General features: G+C 50.4%; 1 protein-coding gene across 1 annotated transcript in view; it reads left to right on the top strand.

The window, feature by feature from the left end:
• ABCC8 (ATP binding cassette subfamily C member 8) overlaps window positions 1-12523 on the top strand; it is an 83476-nt gene that overhangs the window by 38303 nt on the left and 32650 nt on the right. The window contains 7 exon segments of the mRNA XM_037737524.1: window positions 5685-5725; window positions 7265-7404; window positions 9545-9650; window positions 9744-9784; window positions 9786-9924; window positions 10279-10354; window positions 11062-11167. Coding sequence (XP_037593452.1) covers window positions 5685-5725; window positions 7265-7404; window positions 9545-9650; window positions 9744-9784; window positions 9786-9924; window positions 10279-10354; window positions 11062-11167 — 649 coding nt within the window.

Genomic DNA, 12523 nt, shown 5'->3' with positions numbered 1-12523 from the left:
AAAAAAAAAAAAAAAAAAAAGATGTGCTCCCCCTTCTCAAGGAGTTTACGCTCTACTGAGAAGTCAGAGCTAACGTGCACAGAACAGTGTGGCAGCGAGAACAGAACTGTGTGGTCAGGTCCGTGCTGGCTGCCTAGGCGAGCATGATTGCATTTAATCCTTATAACAGCTTGGTGAGGTGTGTTGCTCTATTGTCCCATTTTACAGCAGAGAGAACTGACTCTCGGTGAATTGAAATGTCTCAGTGAGGTCTTCCACAGTAAAAGGCAAAGCACAGAGAAGGATGTCCATGAGGGCTGGACAGAACGAACTGGCAGCGTATCGAGTGGTTGCCTGATAGGACCGAAGACCCCTTTGTCATCTCTACAGAGCTTGTCCTCAGATACAGAGAAACCACCTAGAGTTATGCTGCTCCTGCAGGAAAAAAATGTTCACCCAGAGATTCATGTAGGGGAGATGTGGGCTGTATCTTGCAAGACAGTGGGATTTCAATGAGTAGAAGACAAAGCGGGAAGAAGCTGGAGACAAGTGCTGTGGTCTCTTCCTTCGGAAGTCAGTTCAATCCTTTTTACCTTGCAGAAGCAGCATAGCTCTAGGTGGTTCCTCTGTATCTGGGAACAAGCGTAGAGGTGACAAAGGGGTCCTCGGTCCTATGAAGCAAACACTCGATATGCTGTCAGTTCATTCTGTCCTTTGTGCGACACCCATTCCAGAGCCCTTTCCCTGTGCCAGGCTCTGTGGAGGTCCTGGATGTTAAAGAGGAAGCAGGCATGGCCCTGGCCTTCCCAGTCTTGTAGGAGACTGACCATGCCCATGAATAGTGGCTGTGCATGTGGTCAGAGCCACAGGGTCAGTTGCAGGTGGCCCTCTTTCTCTGTTCTGTTCCTTACCTGGTCCTGGGTCTTTTTGTTTCTTCCATTCACTTTTTGTTTTAAACAAGTATTTCCTGCTCACCTTCCGTGTGCCAGGCCTTGGGATGCAGTGGGAGAGGACTCTGTCCTCCTCAGTAGAGGCCCTACCTCAGAACAGGCAGCGGAGAGAAACAACATGACCAGTACACCTGGTCCCCTTTCCTTCCCCAGCATTCTGAAATTCTTTTTATTATTGTTGTTGTTGTTGTTCTCGAGACAGAGTCTCACTCTGTCACCCAGGCTGGAGTGTAGTGGCGCCATCTGGGCTTATTACAACCTCTGCCTCCCAGGTTCAAGCAATTCTCAGCGTCTTGAGTAGCTGGGACTACAGGTGCCTGCCACCATACCTGGATGTATATATATTTTTGTATTTTTAGTAGAGACAGGGTTTCGCCATGTTGGCCAGGATGGTCTCAAGCTCCTGACCTCAGGTGTTCCACCCACCTCGGCCTCCCAAAGTGCTGGGATTACAAGCATAAGCCACCTTCCCAGGCCTGAAATTCTTCAATATCTACCCCCGCTTCTGCCAGTTGGTGCAGCCACAGTGGGCTGCTTATGCATATTCTGGCCTGGCTTGGTGGGGAGTGGGGCTGAGAGAGAGCCAGGGCACCCATCAATTAAGGAGGTAGAAGTCAGTCTGACTGAGATGCCTCCTGCCACACTTCCTCAGCTGCCAGCAACAGACACCGTTAACCTGATTTCCTTCCCCCTCTGTTGACTGCACTGACTATTGGACTGAATAGGAAATAGCCCTGTGCACTTCAAAATACATTTCCCCTCCTGCAGGTGCATCTTGTAATTAGGCCCAAGCTGTGAGCCTGCCGGCTCCTCCCCTGGCCCTGCACAGGCAACAAAGCTGAAGTTAATCAGAGGTACAAATGGCTGGCTGGGCCTCTCTGACACAAAGCTTCTGAAACATGTATCAGTGCTTTGGAAATGAAAAGCTCCTACTATTGCAATGCCAGGTTGGCGCCCATAAGGGCCAGACAGCATTCGTTAGGCAAAGCCAGGGGGAGTGGGTGATCTGATCCCAGCTCTGGTTTGTTGATTTGTTGCTTTGTTTTATGTTTTTTTGTTTCGGGCAGGGTTTGGGGGTATGAAAAGCTGACACAATTGTTTACTATTGTAGCCCCCAGAACCCAGCACAAGGCCTGGAACAGGGAGACCCTTTTTGAATGGAAAAGTCTTTTTTTTTTTTTTTTTTTTTTTTTTTTGAGACAGAGTTTTGTGCTTGTTGCCCAGACTAGAGTACAATGGCGCCATCTCAGCTCATTGCAACCTCCGCCTCCTGAGTTCAACTGATTCTCCTGACTCAGCCTCTGGAGTAGCTGGGATTACAGGTGCCCACCACCACGCCCAGCTAATTTTTTTACATTTTTAGTAGAGATGGGGTTTCACTATTTTGGCCAGGCTGGTCTCGACCTCCTGACCTCAGGTGATCTGCCCACCTCGGTTTCCCAAAGTGCTGGGATTACAGGCATGAGCCACCGCACCTGGCCTTGAATGGATAAGCCTTAAGGGCTATTTTTGGACAGGATTTTCTAAAAAATACCCACGTCTCTACACTATTGCAGAAGGCTTTCAGTTTTGATGGCAGCCTTTCAGGCCAGCCTACATGCAACTAAACTTTTCCATAACTGCATCACACTTACACAAGAAGGTGGTTTTATAATCCTGTTTCACTTGCCATTATTTAACAGTTCTTCCTCCTTAACATTCAAGATCTGAGCACTATCACGTTCTTTTTGTTTTTGTTTTTCTTCTAAATCAAGTCAAGGTGAGTCGCTCACCTTGAGCCAGAGTTGGACAGAAATCTATTCTTGACCATATTCCCCCCGCCGCCCCACTACCTTGGAACCTTATAGAACTTTATGTGGTTCAGGAAAATGAGGGCAAAGGCCTCAGATCTTCAACCCATGACAGCTGTATGCCCAGCTCCCTGCCTTCCTGTCTCACTCCCAACTAGGGCACAGAACCAACTACTGTGCTCAGAGAGGTGCCAGAGCCTGTAGCACTCCCAGACCTCCCAGGTCCAGCCACAGCCACCCCAGAGCCCAAAAAGACGGTCTTCAGAGAGACCTTTAAAATACAAGCAGCTGATGATTCTACTCTCCCAGCCCCAGCCTTAAAGACCCAGAACTCTCTGCACAAAGGCCATCCTTCAAGGGGAGGGTAAAAGAAATGGAGAATCACATTGTCATTCTTTAGTGTCTCCATACAACACCCAGAACTGGGCAGAAGCTAATTATATCAGAAGCATACTCCATGTTGCTGCATCAGCTTTGGGATGTTCATTTTTAAATTTATTTATAGCTTGTCTCATTCCTCAAAGGAGTTCAGGCAGCTACAAAAATAAAGACAATAAAATTGAAAAAAGTTAAATTAAAAAAATCATGACCAGGGAAAGTATGCAGTAGAATGAAGTGTCAATTATCACATTTTCTGACTGCAAAATCTCCCCCACAGCTGATGCATCATCATTTACTAAGACAGCCCCTCTCGTTGGACATTTTGTTTGGGGTGGTTTGTTGCTGTTGCTGTGGTTGTGGTTTTGTTTTATTGAATTTTGTGTTAGCTGCAGCTAATACCATCTTGCTGATGGCTTTGTGCTGCTCTTGAACGATTACTCAGGATAAATTCCCTGGAGACGGATTATAGGATCAGAAGGTCTGAACTTCTGTGTGGCTCTAGCTACAAAGCACCAGATTGCTTTCCAAGAGTGTTGTAGCAATTTATAATCCAACACCCAGCCTATGCTTTGGCTGGGAGTCAAGCCCCAGAATGTGAAGGAGGGGTCTTGGCCTGGAGTGGGGGCTGAGGGATGGTTCACAGGACTGCCTCCTTATTGGTTATTTATGGGGATGGGCCAGGAGGAGCAAAGGAGAGGCCCCTGCCCTCCCAGTTGCTCGTTGGAGTGACTGGCCCTGCAGGGGAGGGGCAATGCTACCTCGCATTTAGAACTATATGGTTGGTAATGGATGGTCAAGGTCTGATCGGCATCCTCCTCCCTCTCCCCACAGCCAGTAACGGCTGCACTATGTCCTATGTCCCAGATCTGGGTCCCTTATGCTGTGGGAACACCAATAATATACTCTCCTGCCGGAAATGGTGAGGGAGGGCCGTGGCATGGTGGCGGGCACCTGGAAACCATCCAGCCTTCATAAGGAAGAGCAGTTAAAGCACAGTCACTTATGATGTTGGTATTGACTAAAAGCCTTATGGGCAGAGAAATTTGCCATCTGCCAGGGCTCCAGCCATACATCTTCCATGAGACTGAGACCTCTCCAACGGCAGGGGCCTTGCCTTCCTCATCAGATTAGAAATTCCCTAAGGTTGGAGACAATGTCCTTCCCATCTGCTTGAGCATTCCTAAGGGGCATGTTTTCTGTCTCCCCATCATACCTGGAACTTCCTGGGAGCATTGTTGTTCCTGTCTCCTTCTTCAGTTGGGGAATCCCCTGAGGGCAGAGGCCATGTCCTTCCACCCCATTGGAGTTCCCTGAAGTTGGGGACCACATCTCTGACGTACAATGCTTTGTATATACTGGCTGCTGCAGGATTCTTGGAGTAAATGGGCAGTCAGCTTCTTGGAATGGTATTGACCATCTGGACTTCTTCAGAGTGTCAAAGACTTCGCCATTCATTAGACAGGGGCCATGTGCACAGGCAGAGTCCTGGCCTCTGGCTTCTGGCTACTGACTCCTGGTCCCTCTGTTTTAATTTGGCTAATGGCAGAACCAGACTCTTTTCTGGGATACCCTGAAAGAGGATCCATGAAAGAAGGATGGGGTGGGAAGGTGTCAGCTGGCATGATTATCTTTTATGCCCTGGGGGGGCTGCTGTCTCTGGAAATGTAGGTCTAGGGTAGGGGGACTGTTGAGCATTTCACACTCTAGGCCAGAGGAGGGGTGATGTGTGCAGCAGGGCTAAGCTAGTAGCCCATGAGGTATGATGTCTAGACAGCACCCAGGGCTCACAGAGCCTGTTACTCGTGTTATCTCCTCTGACCTTGGAAAGAGCTGGGGTATATGAACAAGTATTTATCATTTACAAAACTCAGATGAGGAAACTGAGGCAGGGGGAAGGTAAATGACATGCCCTAGGTTATACAACTTATAAGTAACAGGGATTCTGCCCTTCTCTGACATCAAGTCCCACTCTCTTTGCTTCCTGGAGTCCTTATGACTGATCTAAAGGCCACACATTTAACACAATAAGGAGGGGGACTCTGTTGCAGCAAACCTGCCCCACCTGCACACAGACTCTAAGGGACATCCTGCTTTAAGCCGTCCTTAGTTACTAATACCTCAATGTGAAGGAGTTTGAAATTTTCTCAAGAGCCATGGGAGATTAGGAAGCCTCTAAGCTTCACAGAGAACCCAGCTTGGGGAGACACAAGAGCCAAAGGCAGAGGAAGGAGTAGCAGCTTGGTGCCCCCGGAAACATGTGCTCCTGACCTCACAGTTGGCCACAGACGGCCAACTCTCCTTCTCCCACCACTTTCCCATGGGGCTAACTTCACTCTGTCCACACAGAGTGACTTAATGGCTTAAGCCCTAGAGTCGGGGACCTGGAGACCTGGGACAAGAGTCTTGAGGGAAATGGGGTGAGGACCTGGAGGTGCCACAGGGCTAGTGTTCTGCCCCTAGCCTACCGGCACTTTGCCCTGCAGGCTGTCCCCGCTGGGCTGTGCTGCCTCTGGCCACCCTGGGCGTCTCCATGTGTAGCTGTCACGTTCCTCCCACTGAGCTCATCCCTGTGCTTCCTCCGCAGTTTTCATGAACACGGCCATCCCCATTGCAGCTGTTCTCATAGTAAGTGGATCTTCTCTCCTTCTCTCGGGGTGGGTGGAGGGGGAGGACATCTGCAGTGAGAGGCCACCAAGGCTTGGCCTTTCTACACAGGGGCCTCAGAAGGCAGGCTCCACAGCCAGACTGCAAACAGGATTGGAAATTTATAGAGGGTGTGGCCCCTCCCCAACTCTAGCCGGACAGGGGCCTCTACCTCCCGGCATGGAAGACCCAAGGGTTAGGCTGGGTGGGGTGGCTCACGCCTGTAATCCCAGCACTTTGGGAGGCTAAGGCAGACAGATCACGAGGTCAGGAGATCGAGATCATCCTGGCCAACATGGTGAAATTCCGTCTGTACTGAAAATACAAAAATTAGCTGGGCATGGTGGCACATGCCTGTAATCCCACCTACTCGGGAGGCTGAGGCAGGAGAATCTCCTGAACCCAGGAGGTGGAGGTTGTGGTGAGCCGAGATCGCGCCATTGCACTCCAGCCTGGGTAACAAGAGTGAAACTCCGTCTCAAAAAAAAAAAAAAAAAAAAGACCCAAGGCTTAGTATTTAGAGAAATTACTTTTAAAAAATAGCTATCCAGGTTTTTAATTTTTAAAGTAAAGCATGTGTGTTGTAGAAATGATGGGAAATCCAGAACAGAAAGCACAAAGAAAATTTAAATCACCCATAATCCCACTGGTAACATGTCTAATGTGTTTTTTTCCAGTCTTTTTTTAAGGCCTATGAGATGTCATTTTCTATAAAAATAGGAATGTGCTGCGCATGCAGTTTTGTAACCTGCTCTTTTAAATTTAAGAACATGCCACACGCAATTCTCCATGCCATTAGATAGTGCAATGGTGGCTTTCTAAAGCAATTTTGATAAAAGCTGTGTGTGAACTCAGCCACTGGGGGCAGGCAGCGTGCTCCTACAGAAAGGCCTGGGCTCCCGCGAGCCTGCAGCCCCCTCACTCAGCCTCGCATCTCCGCCTTCTGTGATGGCTGCAGTTCCTTAAAAAGATCTATTTTTTTCCCCCCGGACCGGTGTCCCTGAGCTGTGTAGAGTTCACAGCCTCTCCGGCACGCTTGGGAATTCACTTCCAATGTGATTTATTGAGCTGGTTCCTGGCCTGGCTCTTCGGGAACTGTGGGTAACAGGCCACTGAGCCTGCCAGGTGGCTGGGGCAAAGCCCTGAGCCATGAGATGATGGTTTCGTAATCACTGTGTTTACGGTTTCCCGATGAGGACTAGGGAGATGAGCACCCCGCCTGCTGTCTGAGGAGAGGGCAGTGCTGACCTAACCTGGGGTCTCCTCCCTGCTCATTCCTGGCCAAGACTGGGCAGGACGGGGAGGAAGCAGCTCCTGCTCTCCAGCTTGAAGTCCTGAACTTGTTGGGGAAGCTTCTGTGAGATGACTGTGGGGTTGATGAGGGTGTCTCCAACTGAAAGGTCCTTTTCGGAGCCCCCTCCCTGCCAGCCCTCTCGTTTCCCTTCCAGGGCTGAGCAGTTCCAGTGTGGGAGGGGCCCACACCCTGGGCCACCCCGGCCTCACTTGTGCCTCTGTCCACAGACCTTCATGGGCCACGTCAGCTTCTTCAAAGAGGCCGACTTCTCGCCGTCCGTGGCCTTTGCCTCCCTCTTCCACATCTTGGTCACACCGCTGTTCCTGCTGTCCAGCGTGGTCCGATCCACCGTCAAAGCTCTAGTGAGGTGAGGGGAGGGTCCGGGTCAGGGCACTGGGCGGGCAGCTCCTGTGTCAGCCTCAGGGCTTGCTTGAGTGACTGCCAATCCGTAGTTATTTGGTCCCAGGACACACCCCCATTGCTGGGCCTCGATGCAGCTGGTCCTGGTTGGTCAGAGGGACATTGTCCTGTATGGTTTTCCAGCTCACCATCCCTAAGCAAGGACTTGCTTACATACCTCCCAGGAGAGGGGATTCACTGTCACTTCCACGGCAACTAAAAAAAAATAATAATAATGTTGAGCCAAATGTGGAATCTTCCTAAATTCTACCCACTGGTCCTAACTGTGCCCTCCTGAGCCAGCCAGAATGAGGCCATCCCTTCCCCACGTGGCAGCACCTTGGATATCGGAAGGCATCCACTGTGTCTGTCTTGCCCAGGCTGAGCATACCCTACCCTTCCCACAGCCCCGAGACCTCCGCCTCGGACAGTGAAACAGCTTCCCCCAAGCGCTGGGTCCTGCTCAGATTGGCCCACAGCTCTTGGAGGCTCCCGCTTCTGGGCTCTAGAGCCTCATGGGGACTCTGCCTCTGTCCCAGAGGCATTGCCCTCTTGGGAATGAAAGCTTGAAGGTAGAAGGCTGAGGCTAGGGCTGGGAAATGCCATATCTGGAGTGTGAAGACCTCCTCTGAAATAGCTCTGGCTCCTTGAAAGCAAGAACTTGTCATGCCTTTGTGGAGGACTGGCTTGTCCTTACCCATGGCCAGAGGACCAGTCAGTAACAAATGTTCTCTGTGTCTTCAGCCTTGAGGAAGATGACACCCCTGTCTCATGGGACCCTGGCAGGTTCTGGGAAGCTGGAAGGAAGGAGTAGTTGTTGGAATTAAATAGCTGATAGAGGGGGTAGCTTGCATGGGGAGGCTCTGGCATGGGTTCAAAGATGGAATGGGGTATAACTCAGCAGAATTATGCTCTAAGGAGCACTGACAAAGGAGTTGTTGGTTGAACAGGGATTAGCTCCCATTTCCATGATTGTCTGTGCTGAGTCAGTTTCTTGGCCGTGGCCTTGCGGGGTCTGATGATCACCCACCTCCCGCCACCCAGTTTCCAGCCCTACGATTCTGTGTAGAAACCACAGATTCAAGAATGCTGCACCTGCCAGGAAACTGTTGCACTGATCCCAAAGCATTCACATTTTCAAACACTCTGGATCCCACTGTTTCCAGGAACGGAACACCAGACTAGCAGAGGCCTTTTCAGTGAGGAAACTCAGGCTCTGGCTGAAGGTGGGCTCGGGACACTACCTGAAGCTTCACCCAGGAGATGAGGGCCAGCTCCACCCTTCCCAGTCGCTGCCTGCTGGGGAGGAAGGCTGGACAGGAGACAAGGGCAGAGCCTGGCGGTCCGCCCCTCCCATCTAGGGGGTGGCACACAGAAAGGGTGACTCCAGGCCACAGCTCACTTACAGCCCCAGAATAACCTTGTCTTGAGGGTAGGATGGCTTGTCTGCCCCAAGCTTATTGGATATTTACAGAAGAGAAGAAAGGAGAATACAAACAATCCTGAGCTTCCCAGAAAGCTTTCATACCTCCAGGATGGGAGAGAAAGAGCTGGAAGAGTAAAGCTTCCAGTGCCTCCTCGGACCCACAGGGAAATCGAGACAGAGAAGCGGGTGGGACTAGCTGCCTCCCCCATGAGTAATGACACCTCCCCCAGGAGGCTGTTATGGGGATTTGATTGCATAATGCTACAAAGCAGTTAACACAGTGTCTGGCATATAGTGCGTGCTCACAAAATATTAGCTATTGATTCTTAACCAATCTTAGTCCTAACTAACCTTAACCCTGACCAACCCAACGTCAACCATCCTTCAGTCTAATAACTCAGACTAATCAGCTTCAACATTAAACCAACCCTAAAATTAACCAATTCCACCTCTAATCCAGACCCCTACCTACTCCAGCTGACTGGTCAACCCTAGCAAACCCTGGTAACACCAGTTACCTGCCCCCATGGGAGTGCTCACTGGTCTGCCCCCTTCAGTGTGGGCTTTGTGGAACTACACTTCAGGCCCAAGAGGCTTCTCAGAGCTCTCTCTCAGGCCGCACCCTCTCCCCTCCCCTCTGCCCCTGGCAGGGGTGAGGGGCGTCTCTGTGCTTCCCGTGCAGCGTGCAAAAGCTCAGTGAGTTCCTGTCCAGTGCAGAGATCCGCGAGGAGCAGTGTGCCCCCCGTGAGCCCACGCCCCAGGGCCCAGCCAGCAAGTACCAGGCAGTGGTGAGTGCCCGGCCTCCCCTTGCTACTCCCAGCATGGCCCTCTAAGGCCGGAAACTCGGCCCCCCTGTGTCGGACTTCTGCCTTTTTTCCCAGGAAGAGGGGCTCCCTTACCTACACAGCTCCCAGCCCAGTGGGTTCACCTTCAAACCACCCCCAGCCCCTCAAGGTTGTGAACCGGAAGCGTCCAGCCCGGGAGGACTGTCGGGGACTCACAGGCCCCCTGCAGAGCCTGGTCCCCAGCACAGATGGCGATGCTGAAAACTGCTGTGTCCAGGTGAGTCCTAGACCCTGCTGCCCCGTGCCTGGCCACCCAGCACCAGCTCCCAGAGGGAGCTCACCTGGAAGGCCTGAGAGCTATATGCTGAGAGTCCTCTGCAGAGGGAACCCTGCCCACTGGTAGAGTCCATAGGAATCCAGAAACCAGGGACAACCAAGTGGGGGGACCCCCAGCCTTAGGCAGGGGTCAACATGAGAAGGCCAGTCTCCCACTTCCTTGCTCTAGAAGCGATCCAGGGCCTGGAATCAGTGTCTTTTGGCTTTCATGGAGGAGGAGAGGCCAGAGACTACTCACAGTGGGAATGAGCTGCTTTTCTGTTCTCTCCTGGGCTGTGGGGCATGGCCAATGAAGATCATGGGAGGCTACTTCACGTGGACCCCAGATGGAATCCCCACACTGTCCAACATCACCATTCGTATCCCCCGAGGTATGGCCCAGTCCACCCCTCCAGCACACCCCTCACCATGTCCCACTGAATAACATGGAGATAAGAAGACAAAGCCACACTTATTGAGTCCCTGCTCTGTGCTCATTCTTGGTGGGTGCCCTGGGTATACTAGAGAAGGGGTGGGCTACATTCTAGAGGCTTCCGTGTGCAAGGTGGGAGTGCAGCACTAAAGACAGGGTAAAACTGCCAGCCTTAATTTCAAACCATCCATTGCAGGCAGTATAGGAAATGCACAGAAAGATCAGATGTGGGTAGCCAAAGAAGATAGTGGAAGAGGTGGGGTTTCTGAGAATGGGCAAGGTCCCAGAGGCCATGAGGCAGGAGGACCTCTGGCAGAGGCGGCCATATGCAAATGGAGGTGGGTTGGAGGTGGCACCCGGGATAGCATTTCTTGGGATCACAAGGAGCTGGGCTCACACTGGGAGAGTGGGCAGGGAGAAGCAAGTGCTTAGGAAGGGCGGTGGGGCAGGAAATCTGAGAGGAGGAAGGACCCGAGGAGCCAGAGGAGGATGTTAATTTCCAGAAAGAAAGGCTTAAAGAGGGAGAGGACTTGTTGGGGATTCTAGGTAGGAGGAAAGAAAACAGGGGCCCCAAGGTTGGGTGCATCTGTCTGTCTGTCTTTCTGGGCGATGGTTGTTCAGACTTCCCCTGGTCCCACTCCCATCTGCCACCCTCCCTCCCTGCAGGTCAACTGACCATGATCGTAGGGCAGGTGGGCTGTGGCAAGTCCTCGCTCCTTCTAGCTGCACTGGGGGAGATGCAGAAGGTCTCGGGGTCTGTCTTCTGGAGCAGGTAATAGATGCATCCTCAGGGCTCGGCAGAGGGGAACTCCTTTCAACCATCCTTCTCAGTTGAGGATGCACACGCTTTTATTGCAATGGCCACTGTGTGTTCAGTGAGGACTCAACAAACACTGCTAATTGTTATTCTCATCATCATCGTTACTATGAGCAGGTTCTTTGCTAAGTCCTTTGCATGCATTATTTCATTTAATTTTTATGGTAACCAGCAAGGTCCATACTGTTCTCAATTCTCATTTATAGAGGAAGGTTAAACTATTTGCCCTAATTCACACAACTAATAAGTGGCAGAGCTGGAATTGAAACTGAGTTCTGTCTGACTCTAATCCCATGGTTACTCAGCTGCACAGTAGTAATTTCCCAGTGTGGGAAATTGCAGCACCAGCATTGGTTTCCAGCTTGGTCATGAGCTGCACTGACACACACACACCATCAGTGGGTGTTCTGAGGATCCAGATATAACCAATAAATGTTGGTTTCTGGGGAAAGATCACTGTCTTAATTAAAGAGCCAGAACCCCAGGCTGAGTCAATCATGAATCTATTATTTATACCCACCTACTTCCAAGAAGCACTTGAAACTAGTTGATAAAAGATGCGTGTAAAAATCAAAACCACAGTGAGATACCATCTCACGCCAGTTAGAATGACGATCATTAAAAAGTCAGGAAACCGATGCTGGAGAAGATATGGAGAAATAGGTACATTTTTTTTTACACAGTTGGTGGGAGTACAAATTAGTTCAACCATTGTAGAAGACAGTGTGGTGATTCCTCAAGGATCTAGAACCAGAAATACCATTTGACCCAGTAATTCCATTACTGGGTATATGCCCAAAGGATTATAAATCATTCTACTATAAAGACACATGCACACATATATTTACTGCAGCACTATTCACAACAGCAAAGACTTGGAACCAACTCAAATCTCCATCAATGATAGACTGGATAAAGAAAATGTGGCACATATACACCATGGAATACTATGCAGCCATAAAAAGGATGAGTTTGTGTCCTTTGTAGGGACATAGATGAAGCTGGAAACCATCGTTCTCAGCAAACTAAAACAGAAACAGAGAACCAAGCACCAAATGTTCTCACTCATAAGTGGGAGTTGAACAATGAGAACATATAGACACAGGGAGGGGAACATCACACACCAGGGCCTGTTGGGGGGTGGAGGGCTAGGGGAGGGACAGCATTAGGAGAAATACCTAATGTAGATGACAGATTGATGAGTGCCACAAACCACCATGGCATGTGTATGCCTATGTAACAAACCTGCACGTTCTGCGCATGTATCCCAGAACTTAAAGCATAATTTAAAAAAAAAAAAAAAAAAAAGAT

Source organism: Cebus imitator, unplaced genomic scaffold (assembly GCF_001604975.1).
Source record: "Cebus imitator isolate Cc_AM_T3 unplaced genomic scaffold, Cebus_imitator-1.0 Scaffold39, whole genome shotgun sequence".
Taxonomy (NCBI): domain Eukaryota; kingdom Metazoa; phylum Chordata; class Mammalia; order Primates; family Cebidae; genus Cebus; species Cebus imitator.
This window is presented reverse-complemented; position numbering and strand designations above follow the sequence as displayed.